The 22,585-nt window shown below is 47.8% G+C and overlaps 1 protein-coding gene across 3 annotated transcripts in view; it reads right to left on the minus strand.

Moving 5' to 3' along the window:
* The window catches only part of sfl (N-deacetylase and N-sulfotransferase sfl), a 158,908-nt gene extending 140,359 nt beyond the window's left edge, over positions 1-18,549 (minus strand). For 2 of the 3 annotated variants that reach the window (XR_011040261.1, XM_068352020.1), the window contains exons 1-4: positions 18,395-18,549; positions 15,239-15,787; positions 13,742-13,957; positions 13,264-13,516 (exon numbers count right to left, since the gene is read on the minus strand). Coding sequence is in view for 1 of the 3 variants with exons in the window: in XM_068352020.1 (XP_068208121.1) it covers positions 13,264-13,516; positions 13,742-13,957; positions 15,239-15,504 (735 nt within the window). In the remaining 2 variants the exon portion in view is untranslated. The remainder of the gene's footprint in view (positions 1-13,263; positions 13,517-13,741; positions 13,958-15,238; positions 15,788-18,394) is intronic. The other variant, XR_011040262.1, reaches the window with a different exon arrangement.
* Positions 18,550-22,585: the final 4,036 nt, after the last annotated feature.

The following is a 22,585-nucleotide window of genomic DNA, read 5'->3' on the forward strand; positions in this document are numbered from 1 at the left end:
GGCTGGAATTGACATTCCCACCTTGTCCCTAAGAAACACCAGAAAATCTGCTATGTCTGGGACAGAGGCCTTAAGCGGTCTAATGTGCCTCTCAGAGCACCACTTCGTGAAGGAGGCCCATTTTGCCTGGTAGACCGCGGCTGACGACTTTCTCAGGTATAGAGACATTCTCTTAGCCGTGGAGGAAGAATATCCTTCTTTCTTCAGGAGCCGCTCGATAGTCTCCAGGCGTGAAGACGTAGGGAGAGTGGGTTGTCGTGGAGCCTGAGAAAGTGAGGCTGGTGCAGAAGGTCTGACCTGGCGGGCAGAGGCCACTGCGGTTGACTCGATAGGTCTTTTAGGTCCGCGAACCACTCTCTCTCTCCGGCCACCAGGGTGCTACCAAAGTCATCTTTAGGTTTCGGGCTGTCCTTACTCTGTTGAGCACTTGTCTTATCAACGTGAAAGGGGGAAAGTCGTACACATCCAGATTGTCCCACTTGTGCTGAAAGGCGTCTTCTAAGGCTGCTTTCGGGTCTGGTACAGGGAAGCAATAGACTGGGAGTTGGGCGTTGAGTTTTGTTGCAAAGAGGTCCATCACCAGGGAACCCCAGCGTTGAATGATGAGCTTGGCTACTTCTGGGAGAAGGGACCATTCTGTCCTTACTATCTGGCCCATTCTGCTGAGGCCGTCGGCCAGAACGTTTTTCTTCCCGGGAATGAACCTTGCTAACATCACCACTTGATTTTCTTCTGCCCAATCTAGAATCTCTATGGTGAGATCGCACAACTCCTTCGATTTCAAGCCTCCCTGTTTCTTTATGTATGCCACTACCGTGGCGTTGTCGCACATCAACGCCACGGTGTTTCCCTTTAGCAGACTTGCGAAGTGTAGGCACGCTTTCTGGACTGCTTTCAACTCCAGGACATTGATGTGGAGTTGCCTCTCCCCTTCCAACCAGGTCCCTCGTGCCGTTTCGTCGAGGAGATGGGCTCCCCATCCCTGGTTGGAGGCCTCTGTGAACAGTAGTAACTCGGGAGGGCCGGTCCCGAAGGGGATCCCCTTGAGTGAGTTCGACTGGCAATGCCGCCATTCCAGGGAGGGTCTCGTGTTTGGAAGGACTGGGATTAGCACCTGCTGTGAATCCGTCTGGCACCAGAGGTTCTTGAGATTCCATTGGATGGATCTGAGCCTTACCCTCCCTTGGGGAACTAGTTTCTCCAATGAGACCAGGTGACCTATCAGCCTCTGCCAGTCTTTCGCACTCCTGGGGTGTTCTGACAGGAACGGCTGAATAATGTGCCTGAGGTTTCTTATCCTGTCCTCCGAAGGGAAAACTTTTCCCCGAATGGTGTCTAATGTCATTCCCAAGTAGTTCATTCTGGTGGATGGGGATAGATTTGACTTCTTCGGGTTGATTACGATCCCCAGATCCTTGCAAAATTGGAGGAGACTTCTCCCTTGTTCCTCCAAGAGGACCTTTGAGGCGGAAAGAAGCAACCAGTCGTCCAGGTATCTGATAAGGCGAATGCCTCATTCGTGAGCCCACACTGAGACAGTCGTGAAGACTCTCGTGAACACCTGGGGCGCTGTTGACAGACCAAAGCAAAGGGTCTTGAATTGCAGGATCTGGGAACCCCATTTCACCCGGAGGAACTTTCGACTCGAGGGGTGGACCGGAATTTGGAAGTATGCGTCCTTGAGGTCGATGGTCATCATATAATCTTTCTCCCTCAAGGACAGCAGGACTGACTTCGGAGTGTCCATTTTGAAGTCCGTCTTCTTGACGAACTTGTTGAGAGCTGACAGATCTATAACCGGTCTCCACCCCCCGGTCGCTTTCTCCACCAGGAACAGGCGACTGTAGAAACCTGGCCCTGGGAGAAGAACTTCTTCCATGGCGCCCTTCTCTAACATGGTGGATACCTCCTCTTGAAGGGCGGTCCTCTTTAACGGGTCTTTGGGAGCTAGCCATTCTGTCCGGTTGGCCGGAATAAGAGGGGATGGTTCCGTTAGGAACGGAAGTCTGTAGCCCTCCTTTAGTACGGACACTGTCCAAGGCTCTGCTCCTTGAGCCTTCCATGCTTGCCAATGACGTCTGAGGCATCCTCCAACCCGAGGCTTGGGCGGGGATAGGGGGCCTCCCACTCTATCTTCTTCTAGAGGGGCGGCCTGATCTGCCTCTCCTAGAGGCGGAGTAACCCGACCTGAAGGAGCTTGAGGGCGCTGGAGCTCCCCTGCGGGGGGGCTGAGGCGTTGCGGACCAGGAGGAAGAGGGGGCCTCTCTCCTCGTAGTGCTGGTAGAGGCTTGGGGCGTCGCGGCACTATCCGAAACGGACCTCTTGTAGGGCGGTCTCCTAGAAGTCGTAGGTCTGGGGACGTTAGCCTCCTTCTTTTTCGAGACCTTCGCCATTATGGCCTCTAGTTCCTTCAGAGGAAACAAAGACTCTCCCCACAGGGGTAAGCTGCGAATGGCTCGCGCCTCCCTGTCTGGTACCTTCCGAGACACCTTCGCCAGAACAGTGTCTCGCTTACGGAGCACCCAGTTAGCTGTTAGTGCGAGAGACTGATATGTCAAAAACTTAAGGGTTTTACTCCCGGAGGTAATGAGGTCCCTCAGTAGGCCTTGCTGGTCAGGGTCCTCGGGGTCGAAGGAGGCTTGTACACCTACCAAAGTGGAAGCCCACCAGTCCAGCCAAGAGAAGAAGTTTACTAAGTCCCTCGACATTTCCTCCATCATGGAGGCTTCTGCTGGCGAGAAACAGACTGGGGCCGAAGAGGCTCTATCGTCTGAGACGCCTTGACTAAGGATGTCTACGGCTGACTCCACCTTACAGGGGCCTGGGCGTCGTCCCGCTGGCACATAGACTTTGCCTTGGGTTCTGAGGCCCTGGAGCAATTTCGAGGAACTCTGGGTTTTGGGTGCCTCGGCATTGCTGGCCACTACCTTGTCGACATACTCCTGCCCTAGGACTAGATCTTGGGCTAGAGGAAGTGCTAGGGACGTCTTAGGTTGGGAGGGAGTCTGCATGATCCTCAAAAGGCTTGACCTCCAGGAATCTTCATCCGTAGCCGCAGGTTCTGCTATTTTGTGGTGCCTTCTGATAAGGCTAACCACTCTCCTATAAGCGGAGTCCTCCGTTGGGGAACCCTCCCCTCCGTCAGCTGAGGTCTCGGCATGGGGCCGGGGAGCTGGGTTACCGGGCACGCCGACTGGACATCTAGCTCTTGGGGCCAGGGGCGCCGTCCTGCCGAGGTACTTGACCTCATCCGCGGGTATGTCCGCACCAGGGGCCTGGGATAATGCAGGCATCGCTGGTTCAGCGGGAACTCTCGTCCGCCCTAGGGCTCTGGGTGCCGAGGACGCGGTTCCCGTGGGCTGACCCGACAGCGGGAACCATTCCTTCCGACCCGAAGGCCGCACCAGCTGGGCTGGTTCGGCCAGGCCGCCTGACGAGAAGCGCGTTTCCCCCCGCTGGGCGGGGTGAACCGGAGGCTTCGAGGACTTATGCCTTCTAGAGAGGTCTTTCCTGCGGGCTAGGTCGCGAGGCTCAAGGCTGTGCTTAGAGGACGGCAGCCTTGGCGACCGTTCACTGGACCGGCGGTCCGGGGAACAAAGCACCTTTGAGTCCCGAGATACGTAGATCCAGGCGCCACCGGGAGATCTACTCCTCCTATACTTACGGCCTGGGGAGCGGGAGCGCTTCCTGCTATACCGGGAACGTGACCTCGAACGGGAACGTTCGCTCCTGGACTGCTCCCTCCGACGACGGTGTTTTACCCTGACCTCTTCCTCTGACGAGGAATAGACGTCCGATGAACCCGACGACACTGTGTTCATCGCGTGTCGGCTGGTAGCGGGGACTGCGGGGGACTTCTTCGGGCGTTGAACGCCAGAGGTCGAGGGCTGGAGGAAGTCTTCGGGGACTTCCGTGGGGAGGGTCGGGAACGACTCAAAACGTTCCATGCCAGGGAGCCAGGGATCCAGGGTCACATCCATCCTTAGGGGTGACCTACCCGGCATCTTCGGGAGCCTCCAACCGAAGGCATCGTTACCCGAAGGTCGAACTTTCCTCCGGTTGTCTCCCCCTAACGACGATCCAGAAGCACAGGCCCACGAGGGCGGCGGAGATACCGACACCGCGTTACTACCCCACAAGGGGTCATCGGAGGAAGCGTGACCCCCGAGCACAAGGGCCGACTCTCCGGACGCACTACTGGGTCCTTCACTAGCCCTAGAGGGGCCCGCAATTGGCACTCCACTTACACTGGGCTCCTGGGAAAGGACGCCTTGTTCATTTTCCACACTAGACTTACCTCGTCCCCTACTCTGTGTAGGGGACGGTGAAACCGAGGCCCCGTCGGACCGCTCACCGGGTGATGGTAGCGGCGAAGAAACATGACAAATTCGAAGATAATTTGTATTTTTCCTAACCATACAAACCTTAGCTATTTACAGAGGGTTTACCTTTTAGCGCAGCTGAAATGACGAGCCAATAGTTTTAACGAGGGTTAATTACCCCCGCGCTAGTTAGCGGGGGGTGGGGAAGGGTAGCTTGCTACCCCTCCCCCCTCCACACACCGGTGACTTGCTTCACTTCACTTAAGAGGTAGGACTTGACTTGGGGGTCAGGGATGGCGGGCACATATGTGTAAATAGCTAAGGTTTGTATGGTTAGGAAAAATACAAATTATCTTCAAATTTGTCATTTGTTCCGTAACCGAAATACAAACCATGCTATTTACAGAGGGTGACTTACCCCTTAGGAAGGGTGGAAAGTCCCCAGCCTTACTGACTTCGGCTTGCCCGGGGGCTCGATCCCTCAGTGAGCAGCACTAGAGAGAGGGAGCCCCTGTACCTCACAAGTTCCTAGCATCGCTAGGAACGAGTGGCCTACATAAGCAGTGTGAGGAGGAGAGTGTGACTCGTCCTATGAAGTTGACCTTGAGACCTTCAGATAGGAATTCTAGGATAGGACGTTCCCCATACCACCTCGTCAGGGTATGGGAGACGCAACAGTATTAAGCTTAATACTAGGAGCACAAAGAAGAATGGGTTACCTGCAGAGGTTGAGGTCAGCTATGCGAGGACCAGGATGCTGCTTCCCCAAGAGAGGGGAGAATGAAGAAAGAAGTAAGAATCAGACATACTCTTTCATTCACGCAGACTAAGACCGGGTAACAACGCCCTCAACCTACTGCTACTTGTCCAAAAAGGAGCCTGAGGTTAGACCAGCTGTTGTGCAGCCACCACAGGGCCGATAGAAAACGTATCGAGGCTCCTGTGGGTCACGTCTTGCAGGTAGTGGGCTGTGAAGGTCGCTTGACGCTTCCAGACCCCAGCTTGAAGTACCTGCGTCACAGAGAAGTTTCTCTTGAAGGCCAGGGATGTAACAATACCCCTGACATCGTGGGCCCGAGGGCGACGTGACGGAGGAGGGTTAGGATTCAGGGCATGGTGGATAACCCTTCGAATCCAAGCTGAGATGGTGTTCCTGGTGACCCTCCTCTTTGTCCTGCCTGTGCTCACAAACAAAGCTCGCACATGAGGACGGACTGCAGCCGTTCTCTTCAAGTAGTGCCTCAGACACCTCACTGGACATAGTACCAGCTGGTCTGGATCATTTGTTACAGAACGGAGACTCGCGATCCTGAAAGAGTCGAACCGAGGATCCGGCACTCCAGGATTCTGAGTCTTGGCCACAAACTCAGGGACGAACCTGAACGTTACCTCCCCCCATCCCCTTGAATGGGCGATGTCGTACGAGAGACCATGAAGTTCACTAACTCGCTTGGCCGAAGCCAAGGCGAGTAGGAAAGCCGTCTTCCAAGACAGGTGGCGATCGGAGGCCTGGCGTAATGGCTCGAAGGGAGGTCTCTTAAGAGACCTGAGGACTCGAACCATGTTCCAAGGAGGGGGTCTCACTTCCGACTGGGGGCAGGTAAGCTCATAGCTACGTATGAGTAAAGAGAGTTCTAGCGATGAAGAAATATCCACGCCCTTCAATCTGAAGGCCAAGCTTAAGGCTGAGCGATAGCCTTTCACTGCCGAGACAGAAAGGCGCATTTCTTCTCGCAGATACAAGAGGAAGTCCTCTATTGCTGGAATAGTGGCATCGAGTGGAGAGATACCCCTTCCACGACACCAACCACAAAAGACTCTCCACTTTGCTTGGTAGACTCCCTCAGAGGACCTTCGCAGGTGCCGAGACATTCTCTCCGCAACCTGTTGCGAAAAGCCTCTCTCCGCGAGGAGACGCTGGATAGTCTCCAGGCGAGAAGCCAAAGCGAGGCTACGGCCCTGTGAGGGACGCCGGAGTGGGGTTGTCTGAGAAGCTCGTGTCGTGGAGGAAGCTCCCTTGGGAGTTCCGTCAGGAGTTGCAGAAGGTCCGGAAACCATTCCGCGTGATGCCATAGCGGAGCTACCAGAGTCATGGAACAGTTGACCGATAGTCTGGTCCTGTTGAGCACCCTTCTCATCAGACAGAACGGTGGGAAGGCGTACACGTCGATGTTGTCCCACCGTTGCTGGAAAGCATCTTGCCAGAGTGCCTTGGGGTCCGGGACTGGTGAGCAGTACAGGGGCAGCTTGAAGTTCAAGGCTGTCGCGAACAAGTCCACAGGCGGGGAACCCCACAAAGTCAAGACTTTGTTGGCTATCTGACGATCCAAAGACCACTCGGTACTCACTATCTGCGAAGCCCTGCTCAGACTGTCGGCGAGCACATTCCGCTTGCCAGGAATGAAGCGAGCTAATAGTGTTATCGAGTGGGTTTCGGTCCACCTCAGAGTCTCTACTGCAAGATGGGATAGCTGTTGCGAAAAAGTGCCTCCCTGCTTGTTGATATAAGCCACTACCGTGGTGTTGTCGCTCATCACCACCACGGAGTGACCCGTCAGGGACCGTTGGAACTGCTGAAGAGCCAGAAAGACGGCCTTCAATTCTAGCAGGTTGATGTGTAGGCACTTTTCTGATTCTGACCAAAGGCCTGAGGCCCTCTGGTTCAGAACGTGCCCCCCCCCCCCCCCCTTCTTTTGACGCGTCCGAAAACAGAATCAATTCCGGGGGGAGGACGAGAAGACTCACTCCCTTCCGCAGGTTCTCGTCGGCCAGCCACCACCGCAAGTCCGGGGAATCGGATCCTTGATTCCACCGGGACTTGAGCCGCCATTGAAGGGATCTCATCCTGAGGCGGCTGTTTGGAACCAGACGGGCCAGGGAGGATAGGTAGCCTAAGAGACGCAACCACGATTGGGCGGGGAGTTCTTTTCGTCTGAGGAAGGGTTCCGCCACCCTCCTCAGCCTTGCTATCCGGTCGTCTGATGGAAAGGCTTTGTGGAGATTGGTGTCTATTAGCATGCCTAGATAAACCAGTCGTTGGGACGGCTGCAGAGAGGACTTCTCGAGGTTTACCACGATCCCCAGATCCTGGCAAAGATCCAGAAGCCTGTCTCGGTGCCGAAGAAGGGTCGACTCCGAGTCTGCTAGGATCAGCCAATCGTCCAGGTAACGAAGGAGACGAATGCCGTTCCTGTGCGCCCAAGATGAAATCAGGGTGAACACACTGGTGAAGACCTGAGGAGCTGTGGAGAGACCGAAACACAGCACCTTGAACTGGTAGATCTTGTTGTCTAGACAGAATCTCAGGTACTTCCTGGAAGACGGATGGATTGGTATCTGGAAGTACGCGTCCTTTAGATCCAGTGTACACATGAAGTCTTGTGGTCTCACCGCAAGTCTGACCGTGTCTGCTGTCTCCATGCTGAACCGGGTTTGTTTGACAAACCTGTTCAGAGCTGAGAGATCGATGACGGGTCTCCAGCCTCCAGTAGCCTTCTCTACAAGAAAGAGTCGACTGAAGAAGCCTGGGGAGCCGTCCATGACCTCCTGGAGAGCACCCTTCTCGAGCATGGTCTCGACTTCGGCCTGAAGGGCCAGCCCCTTTGCCAATCCCGTGGCATAGGAGCTCAACGACACTGGATTCGCTGTCAGGGGAGGTTGAGATGTTGTGAACGGGACGCGATAACCTTGGCCGATCACAGAGACCGTCCAAGCATCGGCCCCGTGTTGCTGCCACCTGCGGACGCAACGCTGAAGGCATCCTCCACAGGTGGACATGCAGGGGGACTGCCACCCCTAGGAGTCTTGCCTCCCCTGGAGGACTTACCGCCCCTCTTGACCTTGGCTGGAAAGGACTGGGGCTTAGACACCACTTTCTTAGCTGCCGGTGCCTGTTTGGGAGCCTTACGAGGCTGTTGCTGCTGTTGTGGCGGGGCTGGAGGCTTATAGGGCCGAGTTGTAAGGGCCCTGTGGAGGAGGGAGTCCGTGCTGGATTTCCTCCACCTCTCAGCCGTTCGCTCCATGTCTTGAGGCTCAAACAGGCTCTCCCCCAGAAGGGAAGCATGTCGGAGCCTACACACATCTACGGCGGGGACCTTCGGATGAAATCTCTCGGACACAGCATCGCGACGCTTCAACACCGAGTTGGCCCACAGGGTGGTAACCTGGTGCGCCAAAAACTCGATGGAGCGGGTGCCCGAGAGCAAGAAGGTCTCTAGGGCCTTCCTATTGGACTCCTTGGACAAGTCCTCCGATCGCAATAGGATGCCCAGAGATCCTAGCCAGAAGTCCAGCCACGAAGTGGCCTGCATGGCACACTTAGCGACCTTCTCGTGGTTAAGGATCTCTGCCGCCGAGAACGACACCTGCCGGGCAGAGAGTTTCTCAAGGGGAACTCCCTTCGCCAGCTCCTCCACAGAGTGATGAAGAGGAAGAGCGAGGTTGTGCTCACCCAGGATCTCGAAATACCTCCTCTGCTGGAGGCGAGGAGGAGGGATGAGCTTGTTCCCGGCAGTGGAACGACTGGAGGAGGCAAGAAGTGCGAGCTGAGCGTTGGCCCTAGCCCTGGCACTCTTCAGCCCCCGAGACCAGGGCAGAGCTGCACTGGTCTTAGGGGCCTTCCGAACGTCAAACACTTCATCCAGAATCGTGTCTTTGCCTTCACGGGGGGCGATGACTGGATCCGTAAGCCTGTTAAGTTGCCTTATCAGGCTTAGGACCTGCCAGAAGGCATGTTCGGATTCTTGCTGTTCTCCTCCCTGCGGGCTGGTAGCTAAGTCTCCTGCCCCAGGAATCTCTTCCTGGGGTGATACGTGGACATTCCCCTGGGTAGTCCTGGGTTCCTGACGAATCCTTGCAGAGGATTTAGGGACGGTCTTGGAATCCTTGGATTCCCTCCTGGGAGGGATACAGGATCCCAACAACGAGGTTCGAGGGGCCCCTTCCTCACGAGACGATTCTCCTGCCTGAAGCGAAGTCTCCCCCCCTGGTGCCGAGGGGAAGACTACCGCCCCACTGGACTCACCTGAGGACGGAAAGGCCTCGTCCACGGGAGAAGGAGTGAGTACTCGTGCAGGAGAAGGGACCTTCGCGACCGACCCCTTGGGAACCAACTTCGCCCTGGGGGAAGTCACCACGAAGTCCACTCCTCTCTTCCTCTTCAGCGTAGGAGAGACAGCCGTTGGTTTGTTACCCTGGCCGGCGAGTGCTGGTTTCATAACCCTCACTAACGCCCGTGCCAGCGGACCAAACCAAGTCTGCTGCTCCAAGGACACAGAGTCCGAAATCCTCGCTGAAGGGAAAGGGATCGGGCGATCCTTTGGAGTGGACACGACGGTACCTGCCTGAAAAGAAGGTGGGGAAGAATGATGTACTAACCTCTCCTCGTCCTGCACTACCAACCTGTGTTTGGATGGAGGTGATCCCGAGTGCCGTCTAGGAGCACGCGTTCCTGCTGCTACCACCAGCTGCGGAATTCGCCGCGAACGATGGTCGCGCGAGGGCGAATGATCGTGCGAAGGCGAATGGTCGCGCGGGCGCGCAGGTGGATGATCGCGCGGGCGCACAGGCGAGCGGTCGCGCGGGCGCACAGGCGAGCGGTCGCGCGGGCGAGCGGTCGCGCGGGCCCGCGGGCGAGCGGGCCCGCGGGCGAGCGGACCCGCGGGCGAGTGGGCGCGAGGGTGGGAGGGCGAGCAGGCGAGTGGGCGCGAGGGTGGGCAGATAAATGAACGCGTGTCCGAGGCGACGAACGCAAGCGTTGGCGCGACGGCGAGGGAACGCGCTGCCGCGTAGGTGAGGAAGATCGCTGGCGATGTAGATGCACAGGCGATCGATGACGAGCTGGTGAGTGCAGTCGCTCAAGTTGGCGATGGCGCGATGTGGCATGTCGACGCACTGGCGTGCGATGGTGAGCAGCATGCGCAGGTGAATGACCGCGTAATGGTAAGCGATGGCGAGCAGCATGCGCAGGTGAATGATCGCGTGATGGGGTGCGATGGTGATCAGCATCCGCAGGAGGGCGATCGTGCAGGGGCGAGCGATGGCGAGCAGCATGCGCAGGAGGGCGATCGCGTGATGGCGAGCAATGGCGAGCAGCATGCGCAGGTGGCCGATCGCGTGATGGGGTGCGATGGTGATCAGCATCCGCAGGAGGGCGATCGTGCAGGGGCGAGCGATGGCGAGTAGCATGCGCAGGAGGGCGATCGCGTGATGGCGAGCGATGGCGAGCAGCATGCGCAGATGGCCGATCGCGTGATGGGGCGCGATGGTGATCAGCATCCGCAGGAGGGCGATCGTGCAATGGCGAGCGATGGCGAGCAGCATGCGCAGGCAGGCGATCGCGCGATGGCGAGCTAGAAGCTGGCGAACCATATTCCTTCAGGAGCGTTGGAGAACGTTGGCGCGCTAGCTGTCGCTGTTGAATAGGCGATACTAAGATCGCCTATGCGCGCTGGCAAGCAGGTGAACGCTGGAGAGGAGGTAATCGCTGGCGAGCTGGAGATCGCTGGCGAGCAGAAGGTCGACGCGTGTCATGTGAAAGGACAGGTGGCACGGCGCGTTCACGAGCAGGAACTGGGAGATCGCTGGCGCGTTGGCGAACATGTGTTTTTGACACACGCGCAGCACGATGTTGCGTAGCCACAAGACCAGGCAGATGGTGAGCAGGGAGTTCAGCAGGAACTAAAGGGTGTTCAGAGACCGGAGGGTGATGGTCCTCAAATGAGCGCTGACGCTCGGAAGAGAGCTGACGAGCAGGAGAGCGCTGTCGAGGGGGGCGAACATCAGGAGAGAGCCGACGAGCAGGTGAGCGTCGGCGAGCAGGAGAGCGCTGAAGATCAGGAGAGCGCTGGCGAGCAGGAGAGCGCTGGCGAGCAGGAGAGCGCTTGTGCGCTAGCACTGCTCGCGTAAGGGAAGGATCCCTTAGCCCCGAAGGGACCGTTGCCCGTCGGGTGACGAGTTCTCCAGAAGGCGAAGATCTGGCAGAAGATGGTGAGCGGTCTGCAGAGAGGTTCAAGGAGGGCGGAGATGTAGGTTGAGGCTGACGAGGAGAGTACCCTCCGGAGGATGAAGACCCAAAAAGGCGCCTCTTAGTCCCCCTGTAAGGGGAAGGGAGGCCCTTGTGGCGTAGCGGACGGTGAGCCTTACGGCGGAGGCGGCCTCGGGGAAGATCGTCGGGACCATCGATCCTCCGAAGGGGAGTCTCCGTTAAAGCACTTCCCTCAGAAGGAAGCTGAGCAGCAGCCGAGACCGAAGGACTCACTTCCCCCTTCGAAGGATGCACGGAAGGAGGAGGAGAGCCTTGAGCACCATCACCAGCAACAGCACCTGCGTCGGAAGGCCCAGCCACGTCGGAGGCCTCTGTCACCACGACGTCGACAATAGACAGAGGGTCTACCTCTGCTACCGCCGGCGACTGCTTAACAGCGGCCCCCAACGAGACAAGGTCAATAAGAGCGACCCTGGAGGGCAAGCCCTTAAGCCCCAGGGACGACCAAATCTGTAAAAGATCATCACTGGATAAGGCATTATCAATAACCTCCCCCGGAGGAGGAGGGGGAACCGCCTCGCTATGGGAGGCGACGCCCTCTCCCCCCCCCCCGAAGGTCGGGAAACAGAACAAGGGCCTGCGCTCCCACTCGGCCGACTCTCCTTAGGAGGCGGACGAGGGGGAGCTTCGGAGGAGGTTTGGGCGGCGGAAGAAGAGTCCCGAGAACCTTCCTCCTTCAAGGCTAACCCCGGAGGAGAACGGTCTCTCTTGGACTTCTTACGCCGACGGCCAAACCTCTCCCACTGGGAGGCAGACCACTCCCTGCACTCACGGCACATGTTATCCTGGTCGCACCGTCGGCCCCGACATTGAGGGCAGAGGGTGTGAGGATCCGTAATAACGTCCGACATAAAAGTCCCACAAGGACGGCCGGCAACTCCAGGGCATGTACGCATAGTAAATAAAAGAAAATAACTGAAGGTCAACTTCCAACCAATCACACAAGCTGAAAAGAAAAAGCAGAAAATTAAAGGCTGTCACGAAGGCGATGAACAGACACGTCTGATCACCGCCGAGCCAAAAGTGAAGTGAAGCAAGTCACCGGTGTGTGGAGGGGGGAGGGGTAGCAAGCTACCCTTCCCCACCCCCCGCTAACTAGCGCGGGGGTAATTAACCCTCGTTAAAAACTATTGGCTCGTCATTTCAGCTGCGCTAAAAGTAATACCCTTTGTAAATACAGTAGCGTGGTTTGTATTTCGGTTACGGAACAAACGCAAGTTACCACGCTGGGAACACGTGGGGCACTAGAACGCACACAAAGGATCGATAGAGAACGAGAGCGAGGTGTTCACACCGCGCGACCAGAGAACTTAATGATGAGTCTGACCCAGCCGGGCAGCGACCTACGTTGAGCCTACCCTCGGGGCACATTCCTTAATGCCGGGGGTAGGCCTCCTTAGAAAGCGGGGTGGGGGGTAACCTACGCAAAACTCTGGTCGGTAGAGAGGAGATTATCAGTAACTCCTAAAGAAAGTAGTTCGAGGTAAGTATTCGTGTTGGAACAAATTATATTTAGTTTTACCTCAAGAGAACAGACACAAAATCATACTATGAACTGTTATACTATAGATAAAAAAGAGCATTATGCAATAGAAAATTCATACGACTGAACTCTGAATTTGGGCAACAGTATATAGCACAATACCGGAGCCTTCAGGCCATCAAGTAAGTGCAATGGGGCAAAAACCCTGCGGTTAAATAGAGATAAAAGTTAAAAGAGGTTGGACAGTAAAACGAAAGAAAGGAATTGTAAACAGAGGTGAAGTAATTGAAGCTGATGACAGAGGCAATGCTGCAAAAACCATTAAGTAATGCCTAAATTGCACTGCATGAGTTGCACTGATGGTTCTAACCCCTACGAAGGAACTGAATACACACGAAACTGATCTGACTTACCTCTAATGCCATATTGGTATGGACATAAAGTGGAAATCCTCTGAGCTTTGCCCCAACCTGAGTTTCCTCGTGCGATGGCATAAACCCAAGTAACCCGACACTGTAATGCCTCATGTATTTTTCTAATAAATCCTTATTCCAATCGTCCAATTGTAAATATCGCTCAAAGTTCTCAAAGACGATAGTCCCATATTTACCCACAGACAGATTAGTCAGCAGTGGCAGGGATTTGCCTACCACCTCCATTTTGTACCTGTATAATTAGGATACAGTAAATAGAAATAATGGAAAATGTACTGTACACTACTGTATTGAGGATAATTAAAAGCAGAGGGTACTGTATTCTACTACAGTACTTTCTAAGGTAGGTGAAATGATTCACCTAGTAAATTACAAAATTTGAAGGAATTGTTCGAGGCAACAACTCAAAATTAAACTATTGCATAAGCATGCACCAAAGTATAATTTGCAAACTCACTTAATTCTATTGGCAACAAGAATCTCTGTGATGGACTTCCCCAATCTCGAATGCTGGGTCTCCGTGAAGACGAGAACTTTTGGCCCATCTCGCAGTCGATTCTCAGAGTTTTTTTGATTGGTAGTGTGATGGTGGATCGTGGAGTTGTCGGCACCCGTGCATCTGAACACCGACTCCGGCGGCTGGCCACGCACCAAGCTGGAACACAGGACAGAGCTGCTCCGTGTGAGTCATAACTATAAAGGGTGTCAAATTGCATCTAACAAGTCACTGATATTAGTAAGCTATTTGAAAAATACTACTGATGTCTACCCCATTGAGTGAGTTAGCAGAGAGTCAAGAAATACCAAAGAAAGTCATGCACTACTGCCAATAAATCCCAAAGCCTGAGAGGTTATTACAGGGAATCAAATACTGGTACTACTGTATAGTTAGATCTTCAACTTTCTGAAAGTCTACAATTAAGGAGGCACCCATATAGTGTATGTGCTGTACAGTATAATCAATTCACTAGCTAACCAATCAACCATCACATAAATTACTAGTGCCACCATATAGCATTAGAATATGAAATACCAAAGCACCAATTATACCACATAGCGATTGATTTAATAAGAAAATAAATACTCTTATGTATTCAATTAGTAACCAGCGTCCTTTTACAATATTCTTCAGAACAGTGAATGATTACACTTTATAAGCAACATTGAAACAGAAAATACTCTTACTGACATTTGAATTAAATATTCATATGATTAAAAAAGTCACCCCAATCTCAAGATAATTGACGTGGCCAATGAATAACCAAACTCACGAAAGCCATGTACAAAATATTTCCAAGCAATACGATACATCCAAAACAAGGTACAGTACTGAAATACTCGATCATTAAACATTTGAATTGTATACATTACTATACTGTACTGTACTTTCATTTGAAAAATCTTCCTCTTCTGCAAAATCTTTTAGGTTCCATTTCACAGAATAATCCGAATCTACTCCCCTTAATATCTGGCAAACAACTTTGAAATATTGCATTTATGAGTATTCAAATATTTGAGTAAAATGTTAATTTATTGTGCCTACATTCCAAGAAAGTTTTAAATCAACAAAAATTTACTATCTTGACTTGAATCAGGTGGCATCAAAAAGAATAATAAACACGAGTCTCTTCTCTGGCGTTCAGAGTTCAAAGAACTGTTATGGGATGCACTGGTCAAATTTACAGTCAATACATTTCAAGTAAGAAATAGGGTACGGGTTATTTTCATCCTTTACAAATTACTTCAACTGGATTTTATGAAACAAGCAACTACTGTAAGGAGTACTTTGCTTGCAGGAGCCCCCAAACCCATGTCAACTACATGCTGTGTCAAAGATACAAGAGAGTTAGTTCCATACCAAGAGAATGTTAGACCAAAGTACAGTATGTGATAAAGAAATGCGAGTCAAGTGTTGCTGTGACAAGCCCCAGTGAAGGAAATCGAGCTTGCTTACCTCATAAAAGAGCGATGTGGAGAGTCGGCGATAGAATATATCACCAACAAAATGACTAGAACCAAAGCCGCGCAGATGAGCTTCCTGTTTGTAGCTTTCCGCGAGCTTGTGAAGCAGAGTGATATCTTCTGCCACATCCGTCGCGGCCGACATAAGAGCGAGCTACCGAGCGAGGTGGAGTACACGGCATGGTCGCTCCTATTCCTCTCTCTCCAGGAGTCTCTATCCACCTCACTGCGACCAAGAATGTACTCCTGGTCACCCATGATCTTTTATATCTAATTGATCACCAGTAACCTTCCAGGTCCACATTAAGTACTAATGTGTTGGACCAGTGGTTGTCTCAACAAATTCATCTGTCTTTGGAAGAGTATAAATAAAGGCAGTTCCTTTCCCTTTCATAAACAGCACTTATAAAAGTTTTTTCTGCCATCATAACTTCAGATTACAGCGCGATCAGTGCTGTGAGGTCATTTTCTTATAGCCACAATTAAAATTAATACTGCATATTAATTTCTACAAGTGAGGCAGTTTTCAATGCACAGCCATCTGGAAATAAAAAAAAAAATGCAACTGTAACAGATTCCATTTTACACTGACCAGCAATTAGATTAAATTTTGGATGTTTAAAAATTCTAAGGAATAAGTAAAGTAGAATGCCATAGAAAAGCAATATTCTCAGTTCATACTTTAGACCGCATTAATTTTCTATAGGTGTTGGTCTGCAACAAACGATTACATTATATTAGAAACTGGGATATGTATTCACATATATCACAACATTGTAATCAATCATTACAACTATCAGTTCATAAAACCTAATAGCTACAGTATATAGGCAGTGATGAATTATCTGGGGCATCATACTCTCAACTAAAACCATATTATTTTGGGATCTTATGGATGCAATTGTCAACTCAAGTTTGTTACAGGAAAAAAAATAAAGAAAAAAAAATCTTGTATGATAGATATTTGTAACTCTTGGGTTTGCAAAAAATGCTTTTAAAGATTTTAATTTTATCTAGAATAAAGTATTACTATAACTGTGCTCAAGACATACCAACAAAGATATCAAATTTCATTATGGATATCATGAAATTATATACCCATTTGATGCAGTACAGTAGTTAATACCAACAGAAATAAACACTAGCTTTCCCAAGCACATAGCTGTTCTGTAGTGTAAGGTGGGGGAGGGGGATATTTGCCAGTTTTATTTGCCTTTGTATTTCAGAAAAATCAAAATTAATTTCTGGTTTAAATTTTGGGTTTGTGGTTAAGTGAATATTTTCAGTCAGGAATAAACTCATTACCTATAGCCCACCATACTCGAGTTGTAATAGTAATCAATTTTAGTTTACCCATTGTTGCTAGACAATTCAATCATGTTTTCCGTACCACAAGGGCAAACGCTAGGCTAGTTGTAATTTGTAGATGGGCAGGGATATGGGAACTAATTAGAATGTATTATTGGTCAAAGATGCAGAAAATATATGCTACTGAGGTTGTTGGTCTAGAATTTGAGTGTACATTGTCAGCAACATTCAAGAAATACACAATAGCAAAATCAATGCCTGTGGGGTGAATGTAGTTCATTAGGACAGGCGTAAACTTCCTTATTGCTTGTCAAAACAATTTTATTTATGGGAAACTTGTTGTTTATCTTGGTCTGAAATACAATAATATTAAGATAGTTTTCCAATTTAAGAAATATGGTGGTGTATGTATGATAGCAGCCACCTGTATGTATGATGACAGCTGACTAAGAATATGGCAGAGTAAAGGGGGTCGGGAATGTATGTATGATAGCGGCCACCTGTACGTATGATTACGGCCGACTAAGAATACAACAGTGTTAGGGGGTCAGGGGTGTGTATATGATAGCAGCCACCTGTATGTATGATTACGGCTGACTAAGAATAAGGCATTGTAAGGGGGGGGGGGTCGGGGGTGAGTGCATGATAGCAGCCTCATGTATGTATGATGACGGCTGACTAGGAATATGGCATAGAAAGGGGGGGTGGCGCCCCAGTTAGGTTAAGTAGGTAAGGACACAGCTTATAGGTTAGGCTGGGGGGGAAGTTTACGTTAGTTGTTGTCCATTTTTATGCATGCGGGAAGATCTGGCCACTGATATACAGAGGCTCAGTAAGCTGCAGGTAAGTAGGTAAGGGCGTGGCTTATGTTAGGTTAGGGGGGGGGAAGTTTAGGTAAGCTGATGACCATTTTTTATACACGCGGGAGTAACTGGACGCTGATATACAAAGGCTCCGAAATATGATTTAGTTCTGCCCTGCTAGAAGTGAAGACAATTGGGAAGCAAACACAGGGTTGAGAATTAATCTTAGGGTAAGTTAAGGATATGGTAGTCTAAGGGGGGGGTGCAGTGGAGCATTGCTCCCCAGTAGGTAAGGGTACGGCTCGTAGGTTGGGTTAGGGGGAGAACCTTAGGTTAGGTGGTGTTCTCGTTTTTTTCCCATTTAAAGTGTGGTTTTTCAGTCAACTATATACTACGGCATATAACCTACATAACAATTGACAACATATTTCAAAACTAGGTCGGAAATATCACCGTTTCCAAAGTCGAATGGCACAATTAAGATCACGTTTGATCTGGCCTACTCTAACCTACCATTTGATATGACTGCCGTAGGTTAAGTAACAAGATGTCGACGAATATGATAGTTATCTAGCTACTTTAATAATGCGGAGCCTTTGTATATGTATATCAGCAGCCAGTTCCTCCCTTGTGGATTAAAAATGGAGATCAACTAGACTCAACTTTACCAACCCTAACCTAACCTACAAACCGTGTCCTTACCAACTTAACTAATGGGGGGGTAACGTCACCCTGCGACCCCCCTTACACTGCCGTATTCTAAGTTAGCTGTAATCAAACATGCAGGCGGCCACTATCATACATACATCCCACTAATGGTTCAGCTAGGGCAAAATAAACTGTTTCACGACTACTGACACCCCTAAACAAAAGCCTTGGCTAAGGGCACTACACTATTTCCTTTTCGGGTGCGACGTCTAGGTCACTTGCAGACGAGAACAACAGAACGTCGCATATAGAAAATGAATGATTATGAGTTGTATTTCATCAATGAATTATATATTCTGTTTGAATAAAATACAGAAATGACTTCTTACCTGACGTGTCGAGTTGTAAACGTTGGGTGAAGATCAATGCGCGAACGGAAGCCACACATATAAGCGGGCCTCTGTCACAACATCCTACAATTACAGCTGCTGTACCAATAACAACAAATATGGCGTTCAAAACCTCGCTAAACGAGATCTGATCCACTCTAGACAGTAGGCGCCGTACGAAAAGTGTATATGTTTTTTTTCCAATAAATGGCTCTTCAATAAGCATACAAGATTATAAAGTGAAAAATAATATATATAAAATATTTCTTATAATATATTCTCTATCATTGCTAGATTTGGCTGGATTAAAATGACAACTAGCCAAGTAACTTGAATCCACTCGAGACAGTAGGCGCCGTACGAAAAGTGTATATTTCTTCCACTAATGGCTCTGTAGAATGCATACAAGATTATAAAGTGCAACATAATATATTAAATATTTCTTATAATATATTCTCTATCATTGCTAGATTTGGTTTAATTAATATGACAGCTTACCAAGTAACCTGATAACAATAACAGACAGGTTTCTCTATATAATACTTTTCTATGGTGGTCCTTGTGTAAACTTTTTTTAGCCGATAAGTTTTTTCTTCTTTTTATGCGAATAATCGTATGGAAATGTAGACAAGGTTAAGTCACCGTGGTAAAACATTGCCTTTTTTATTATTTTACCTTTTCGTTGACTGAAGGACATAATCTTTGTGACATATGTTAATTCTCGTTCTCAAAACTTGAATGTTAGGCCTAGACGTGGTTGTAATTGTTAAATTCCATATCTCTGTTTGATAACCTTCCGTCGCATATATATATATATATATATATATATATATATATATATATATATATATATATATATATATATATATATATATATATATATATATATATATATATATATGTGTGTGTGTGTGTGTGTGTGTGTGTGTGTGTGTGTGTGTGTGTGTGTGTGTGTGTGTGTATATATATATATATATATATATATATATATATATATATATATATATATATATATATATATATATATATATATATATACGTGTGTGTGTATGTGTAGGCTACCTGGATGGGCGATCGTCTGGGATCGAACACACTCCCAAAAGTAAACAGCTTGAGTAATGTGTGTGTGTGTGTGTTGTCAGTTCATGTTGATAACATTTACGACAGAAGCAAAAATGAATGAAATCTAATATCTTCGTCTTTTCTCGCCTGAATGTTGGAATATCAAGGTATCGAATAAAATTATTTTTACTAAATATTTTCTTGCATTAGGTATTTTCTTGTAACTTTTGGATTTTTCTAACTGATCATAACAGTTTTTAATTGTTTAATACCAATGAAGTCTAATATTATGACTTTTAAGCATGTCATTGTAGTTCATGACTGAAATTTACGACAGAAATTTCTAATTGTATATATATATATATATATATATATATATATATATATATATATATATATATATATATATATATATATATATATATATATATATATATTATTACTATCCAAGCTACAACCCTAGTTGGAAAAGCAAGATGCTATAAGCCCAGGGGCTCCAACAGGGAAAAATAGCCCAGTGAGGAAAGGAAATAAATAAATGAAGAGAACAAATTAACAATAAATCATTCTAAAATAAGAAACAACGTCAAAACAGACATGTCATATAATAAACTATCAACAACATCAAAAACAAATATGTCATAAATAAACTATAAAAAGACTATGTCCGCCTGGTCAACAAAAAAGCATTTGCTCCAACTTTGAACTTTTGAAGTTCTACTGATTCAACCACCCGATTAGGAAGATCATTCCACAACTTGGTCACAGCTGGAATAAAACTTCCAGAGTACTGCGTAGTATTGAGCCTCGTGATGGAGAAGGCCTGGCTATTAGAATTAACTGCCTGCCTAGTATTACGAACAGGATGGTACTGTCTGGGAAGATCTGAATGTAAAGGATGGTCAGAGTTGTGAAAAATCTTATGTAACATACATAATGAACTAATTGAACGACGGTGCCAGAGATTAATATCTAGATCAGGAATAAGAAATTTAATAGACCGTAAGTTTCTGTCCAACAAATTAAGATGAGAATCAGCAGCTGAAGACCAGACAGGAGAACAACACTCAAAACAAGGTAGAATGAAAGAACCAAAACACTTCTTCAGAATAGATTGATCACCGAAAATCTTGAAAGACTTTCTCAATAAGCCTATTTTTTGTGAAATTGAAGAAGACACAGACCTTATATGTTTCTCAAAAGTAAATTTACTGTCGAGAATCACACCTAAAATTTTGAAAGAGTCATACATATTTAAAGAAACATTATCAATACTGAGATCCGGATGTTGAGGAACCACCGTCCTTGACCTACTTACAATCATACTTTGAGTTTTGTTAGGATTAAGGATTAAGACAACTAGATATAGCTAATGAATATTTCGTATATACTTTACCACCTCTCTCAGTTTAAATTAACAATTGCTTGACAACCAATGACTTAATTCATTGTCTTCAAAAGTATATAATCATGGGTCGAAAGAGAGAGAGAGAGAGAGAGAGAGAGAGAGAGAGAGAGAGAGAGAGAGAGAGAGAGAGAGAGAGAGATCGTTGTTAATATATATATATATATATATATATATATATATATATATATATATATATATATATATATATACGTGTGTGTGTGTATGTGTAGGCTACCTGGATGGGCGATCGTCTGGGATCGAACACACTCCCAAAAGTAAACAGCTTGAGTAATGTGTGTGTGTGTGTGTGTTGTCAGTTCATGTTGATAGCATTTACGACAGAAGCAAAAATGAATGAAATCTAATATCTTCGTCTTTTCTCGCCTGAATGTTGGAATATCAAGGTATCGATATATATATATATATATATATATATATATATATATATATATATATATATATATATATATATATATATATATGTGTGTGTGTGTGTGTGTGTATATATATATATATATATATATATATATATATATATATATATATATATATATATATATATATATATATATATATATATATACTAGAAGAATTCTATAAGACCGATTATTGATTATGATAGAGAAATTAGCATTGCTATTTACTCTGCTTGCACCTGCATCAACAAACTGATCGGTCTATAGATGTAGGGCAGCTAAGGGATGGCTCTGAAACTCCAGTAACTTTATCCTAATCGAGGAAATCGTTCGTTAAACTCACCCAATGGCTTTATTCAAAGTGAAGTGTCCTCTTACATTATTTATGCTTCATTGGCTTCTGTTCAACCGCTATCTCCAAATCTCGGGGGTTCGTTTAGTTCCCGTTAGGGTCTGCTGAACAGAATAATTAAGCAAGTAATCTTTTAAAAGCAAATGATAATAATAACTGTGTAGGCCTACTTTTGCTCGCTCAAGACAGGGAGTTTGAGAAACATGTGTCTATTGTTCGTCAAAGAATCACCTTGATGGATAAAAAGAAGACCTTTATGTAGTATATACATTCGTAATATTAACAACGATCTCTCTCTCTCTCTCTCTCTCTCTCTCTCTCTCTCTCTCTCTCTCTCTCTCTCTCTCTCTCTCTCTCTCTCTCTCTCTCTCTCTCTCTTTCGAGCCATGATTATATACTTTTGAAGACAATAAATTAAGTCATTAGTTGTCAAGCAATTCTTAACTTAAACTGAGAGAGGTAGTAAAGTATATACAAAATATTAATTAGCTATATCTTGTTGTCTTAAGCCCCAAATAACACCATTACTGCCGACGAATTATCTTCATTGATCATGGAACATTTTATATAACACTCTAGAGGGATAAGCAGAATGCTAAATTCTTAAAGCTTTGCTCAGTGAGGATAACATTCTAGTATAAAAAAAACACTTAATTCGAACAGAAAATAGACTATAAAAGACAAATGACAAAATAATTGTAATAGTACAATTAACAGGCCTAAGAGAAACAAGGACAATGATTTCAGTTATGAAAATTAAGCTGCATATAAATACAAGGAAGAGGAGATAACCCTGGGCCCTTCTGTTAAAACAACTGTGGAAGACGTTGCACAGTATGTGTTCGACCTCGGACTCCGGTTCGTAGTGTCCTAGAGATGCTTATAGGATTGTTAAACTCTTAGAGAATCTATTCTACTCTTACCACGTAGGAAAATGTAGCAGCTGACGACTG

This window comes from Palaemon carinicauda, chromosome 28 (assembly GCF_036898095.1).
Source record: "Palaemon carinicauda isolate YSFRI2023 chromosome 28, ASM3689809v2, whole genome shotgun sequence".
NCBI classification, from domain to species: domain Eukaryota; kingdom Metazoa; phylum Arthropoda; class Malacostraca; order Decapoda; family Palaemonidae; genus Palaemon; species Palaemon carinicauda.